Source organism: Martes martes (genome assembly GCF_963455335.1).
Source record: "Martes martes genome assembly, chromosome: 7".
NCBI lineage: Eukaryota > Metazoa > Chordata > Mammalia > Carnivora > Mustelidae > Martes > Martes martes.
This window is the reverse complement of record NC_137894.1, coordinates 47,471,427-47,477,426: the sequence shown is the minus strand read 5'-3', so window position 1 is coordinate 47,477,426 and position 6,000 is coordinate 47,471,427. Positions and strand designations below refer to the sequence as shown.

The following is a 6,000-nucleotide window of genomic DNA, read 5'->3' as shown; positions in this document are numbered from 1 at the left end:
TAGTGTGTTAGCCAAAACAGAGATCTGACATTCAGAAAAGCCAGGGAGGTCTAGTCCTCTGGATGCAAAGTGAGGCAGCTTTAAAAATGGTGGGTTTAAGTGATATACGAAGCCGTTAAAATTACTTTAATTATTAAGTAAGTTTGGAACAGGCTAAGAAGTTGTACAATTCATCCTTCCACCAGTATACATGGGAAAAACCTATACACATCCACTCATATGCTAAGGCTTCTTCCCTATTATTTAGCTTTTGCTGGGAGATTTTCTGGCTGAGATGTATTATTTTCTCAACATCTCATAGGGACCAGCGGTTACATAAATTTCCTTGAACTGTCTTCAGAAACATATGACTGCTGACAGAATGCTTTTATACATTAGCTTCCAGTGACAACCATTCACTACTAGAACTTGTCTCTCATAATAAAACACAGCTAGCTTAATAACAATACTCGTTAGAAGCAGATGATCGAGACCCACTTAGACCAAAAGATGAGATTTGTAAATGCTATTTGAATATGGTAAAAAAAAAAAAATTTCTTCCCAATTACCGTAATCAACTTGAAGACTTTTAGGGCCCAAAAAGGGACATTTAAAATACCTAATCATACAGGCTTCCAGTTATGAAGATAACTGGAATGAATAAGTCATAGGGATGAAAGTGACAGCATAGGGAATGTAGTCATTGGTATTGTCATAGTGCTGTATGTGACAGATGGTGGCGATGCTTGTCGTGAGTACTGCAAAATGTGGAGAGTACCGTTTGTACACCTGAAACTAATGTAACATTGTGTGGCAATACTAATTCAAATTTTAAAAAATTTTAAAAAAATATTAGAAATAATATTCAAGTAACTTGATCAAGCCCATTCACTTTATATATGAAGACTAAGGCCCAAGAAAGTAAAAATTTGACACGCCTATGATCTCACTGCTGACAGGTGATGCAGCTGAGTCTAGAAGAAAGTGCTCTCACCTCCCAGCTGAGCCTTTTGCACCATCTCCTAACTGCTCACAAACACCATAGGCTTATGTCAACATTGAACTCACCTGTGCCCATTTCTTCCTCCAGTTCTCACGGCCATATCTGCTCTTCTCCTGTAGGAACCACTTGTAGCACTGTAGATGGGAAGCAACGTCACAAAAGGCAATCCCGTTTCCTCCAAACTCATAGTCCATTTTAAAGAGCCAGCGTTGAATTTCCAGGTGATCTATGACCAGCTGACCTAGCTGTTCTAGCATCTGTGGGGCCCAAGACACAGCGATATTTAATATGGCTCGTTTTCTGATTCGTTCTTATTGTATTAACTTAGTTGTACTCAGGTGTATTCAAATGGTTTCTTTGTTTGGTTATCTTCTAATTATTAAGACAGATTAGAAGTTGTAAGTGATATATTTATAATGTGAAGAAACCACTAACCACTAGGACCAAAGGAGAGAGAGGGAGAGAGAGTGAGCATGAGCCAAGTGAGGGGCAGAGGGAGAAGCAAGCTCCTTGCTGAGCAGGGAGCCCCACACGGGACTCAATCCCAGGACCCTGAGATCCTGACCTGACCCAAAGGCAGACACTTAACTGACTGAGCCACCCAGGTACCCCAAGAGCATTATGTGTTTACTTACTGATTTTTCAAATGCTTTTTTTTTTTAAAGATTTTATTTATTTATTTGACAGACAGATCACAAGTAGGCATAGAGGCAGGCAGAGAGAGAAGGCAGGAAGCAGGCTCCCTGCTGAGCAGAGAGCCCGATGCGGGGCTCAATCCCGGGACACTGGGATCATGACCTGAGCCGAAGGCAGTGGCTTTAACCCACTGAGCCACCCAGGCGCCCCTCAAATGCTTTTTTTTTTTAAATAGTTTCAAGACCATAATGAGTTATAGTCTTGAGAACTTTAACTGTTTGGAGCTTTGCTGAGTTTCTAGATGTTATAACCTATAAAGGTTTAATTGTTTCCTCATTAGCGTACATGAAATGCATTTGTTTGGTCAGTTGGCCAAGTATATCCTAAGTATTATGTGAGCAAGACAGATAAAGGAGATAAAACACTCATGAAAAACAACTATGTTTTCATTGAGACAGTATTTCCTCAAGAACTGGGCTCAATCCCATGGGAATGGAAGGGTTAGAAGTTCAAGCTTTACTAAGACAATGATGGCCAACATTTAACTGTACTGAACTCTCCATAGGAGCCCGGCGTTTGGCTAGGCTCTTTTCATGAATTTTATCTTGGAATGCTCAAAAATGAAGCAGGCATCACTATTAGTTCCATTTTATATATGAATAATTGAGTTTCAGCTGATTTGTTATTTTTAAAAACATTTTATTTAATTATTTGAGAGAGTGATAGAGAAAGAGAGGGGCAGAAGAGGAAGGAGAGGGAGAAGCAGACTTCTTGCTCAGCAGGGAGCCAGAGGTGGGGCTCAATCCCAGGATCCTGGGATCCTAACCTGAGCTTAACTGACTGAACCACCCAGGTGCCCCGAGACTCAGCTAATTTAAACGGCTTACCCACAATCCCCAATCACCTGATGTTAAGTGGAAAAGCAGAGACCACCCAGGGTGCTCTGATTCCAGCACCTGTGTTCCCCTGCTCTCCACCATGCTGCCTACCTCAGTACGCAGAGAGGGGCTGGAGGAGGGTGAGGTGGAGGAAGAAGTCAGAAGAGGAGCAAGAGAAGCAATTTTCCTTGTAGTCAATTAAGCCACTTTGGATAAATCTGAATCAGGCAAAAGTCTATAGTCCAGATTACTTGATTATAAATAATACTCTACTAGTAGAGCCTTGGAGAAAAACAACCCATTAGATCACAGAATGATTTTTTTGTCTGGTCTCCCCGTCTGATGTTCTGGTCTGTATTACCCATAAAGAAACAAAACAGTACTAAGCATTCTCTCTTCTGAGCTATCTTTATGGTCCTCTGTACCTGGGGAGGTCTCTGTGGCGCTCTTATTCTCTTGTCTTTGGATGATTTGCTCACCGAACAGATTTTTAAATTTTTGTTTTTTTTTAAACCAAGGAGTGTGAAAGGACTCGAGTTTGTAGTTCTGCTGAAGTCTGGAGCTAGAAGATTAAAATTATTTTGAGTAAAGACATAATCGGTTCTCCTGCGTTGTGGCTTTTCAGCAAATCTTCCTGGGGGTGTTACACTACACAGCAGTATGGAAGTGATATCAAAATGGGTGTACTTGGGATCCCCGGAAGCCCCATGCAACCATGGGGTATTCAATTAGGGTGGAAATGGGATTGTCTTAGCTCCCTAATGATCAAGTAGTGTCAGCAGATAATTTGGTGTTTAAATGACAAGTACTCTTGTCTGCATACCATATGGCTATGAGCATAGCCTAGGAAGGTTTTGTAATGTGCCTTTCAAAGTTACATCCCTTCTTTCTCTAATGTGTTGAGAAGACAGATTATTTATTTATTTATTTATTTATTTTTAAAGATTTTATTTATTTATTTGACAGAGAGAGACACAGCAAGAGAGGGAACACAAGCAGGGCGAGTGGGAGAGGGAGAAGCAGGCTTCCTGTTGAGCAGGGAACCCGATGTGGGGCTCGATCCCAGGACCCTGACATCATGACCTGAGCCGAAGGCAGATGCTTAACGACTGAGCCACCCAGGCACCCCCAGATTCTATATTTAATCATACTTTGCTGTATCATGATCACACTTTGCAGAAGTAGAAATGATCTCTGGCTCTTAATATCTGATGAAATTCTCTTGCTAACGTTAAGGAAAGGTGTTCCAGGCTTTTTAGTGTCCTGGCCTTCATAGCCTTCGTAGCCATAGCCTTTTTCATTGTATGTTCAGATATATTGTATATTTGGAGGTTTCAACTACTAACAGAATTATTATCTGTTTCTTCCAAATCCCATTATTTGTTGCTGCTGAGAATCCTATAAATGGGTGTCTGTTGATGGATCCCCCACAGTAATGAAGAGGATCAATAGTATTGTAAAGACTGCACCACTGGAAAGAATTATGTGCTATCTTTAAGTGAAAATTGAACAGTGCTTTTAAAATAGCATCGCCAGTTTTGATTATTTAACTGAAGCTGTCGATATTTTATATGGAGCACATGTCAGAAAGAGCTTGCATGGTTACTTTATGGATCAAAAGAGGAAATGCTCACTGGGCTCATGCTAGATTTAAAAAACAAACAAATAAATTACTTAATCATAAACCAAACGACTTTACGCTATTTCCAAACATTTATCAATTTTCTATTTGAGTCTATCTGTTCAAAAGAGGTAATATATTTTTTAATTGCCATTTAATTTACGCTGGTGTAGAGCAGAAGTAGGAAAACGTTGGCTGCTAAAATCCAGCTGATAGTCGGGAATATTTATTCACCTAAATTAAAATAATCACAGCTTTCTTTCACCGGCTTTAAGTTTATGATGCACATCGGTAAAAAGTCAGTGTTATTGATTCATCACCATCTGCAAATTCAAAACGCTGGCACACTCAGATTCGGTAGGACAGTCACTATCTGGAAAAATCTCAATGGAGTACTTTAATTCTTGATGACCTCAGATGTATGTTTTCAAACAAGTGGAGGGGAAGTCAGTGATGACTTGGTTTATCGTGATACGATTTGCACATGCCAGAGGTTAAATGACATTGCTCAAATTCGAGTTGTCTACAAGGAGGTTTTCCTGCTTCTGAATACCAGCATGAGAGGGAGGTTTTACTGCTTTCCACAATGAACTGCATACAGTTTAAAACATGTCCTAGCAAAGATGGCCCAAATTCTCATCAAGTCAAGGTGAAAGCAAGACTTCCTATAAATTTTGCACACTCATTTTAAAGTTTTGAAGACGGTTTCGTGTAGTGGACATATGTATAATTATAGTTTGAAAGCGCATTTCACTTGTTTCCAGTCTCTCAGCTGAGTATTCCACTGGGAAGCAGAGTCGAGCAATCCACTTTGTTACTTTCAAATTCCAGTGGAGAATAATGGCGGTCAACAGTGGGGCGCACCAGCTCATGGGGAGCCTCTGTCTCACTCATTAAAATTGCCTGTGCTTGCTTTTTCCACACTCTGTCATCTTCAAGAGCAACTTCCTTCATGAGCCCACGTATTGCCCAAGTACACTCTAGCAAGACGATTTTAGGGCAATTTAATAAGTTAACAATACCTTCAGACTAGTCTCTGAGAAGTACAATTTGTTGAAAGGCTTGATTTGGGGGGCTCGGCAGCTATGACGTTCGGAGTGTCATGATCAAGCAACTGAGGGAAGGAGGAGGATCCTTAAGGATCATCCCTCACACACCGCTTCATTGCACACAGTTCTTTAGGTTCCTGAGAACTGGGTGCCTGCGGTAACTGACTGGCTGGGAGTGATGGTCAAGAGATATACTGAAACAGAGGTTAGGGAATGTTCACGCCCATTTGTCTTTCTATTTCTTTCTTGTAAAAAAAAGGTAGAGGTTAAATGGGAGAACACCTGCCCCAGCTGACTCCAAGATCATTTCTAGTGACTAATATTATAGTTCTCTAAATAGTTAGGATCCTACCTATCTGCTGAAGGAATCTGGACCTGGTCCAAAGCAAAGACGCAGATGCAGGTAGTTTTATTCCAGATCTGTTTCCTGTCCTCTTCCTACTCCCTTTATGGCCCTTTCCTGAGGAGCCAAAGGATTGTTTTACAGGGCCAAGGATGTGTGCAGCCCTCGGCTGTAGGACCTCTGCAGCCTGATTCGGCAGAAAGGCTCACCTTTCCAAACCTGTTCCTTTTCACCCAAACTGACTCTTGCATTTCTTAAGTCCTCCTAAATGACTGGCTAGCTAATATGATGATCAATTAATCCATGTTAAGGTGATAAATACTGAGAGCAAATTAGTACATCGACAGGGCCTTCCGTGGCTTAACACAAATGAGTAAATATCTTGAGTAATCCCCACAATTTCTGCAAGGCCAATAAGAAGATACTTTGAAACACGAAGACCTAACGCAGATCCCACAAATAACTTAAGCATTCCGTGTATTCCTCGTTGG

General features: G+C 40.9%; 1 protein-coding gene across 3 annotated transcripts in view; it reads right to left on the bottom strand.

Moving 5' to 3' along the window:
• LOC308345857 (IQ domain-containing protein H-like) overlaps window positions 1–6,000 on the bottom strand; it is a gene marked incomplete at both ends in the record, with an annotated part of 94,075 nt that overhangs the window by 65,770 nt on the left and 22,305 nt on the right. For 2 of the 3 annotated variants that reach the window (XM_080808407.1, XM_080808408.1), the window contains one exon: window positions 1,048–1,239. The exons of the other annotated variant lie outside the window; for it this stretch is intronic. In XM_080808407.1, the coding sequence (XP_080664533.1) occupies window positions 1,048–1,239 (192 nt within the window). The remainder of the gene's footprint in view (window positions 1–1,047; window positions 1,240–6,000) is intronic. 3 annotated transcript variants of the gene reach the window in all.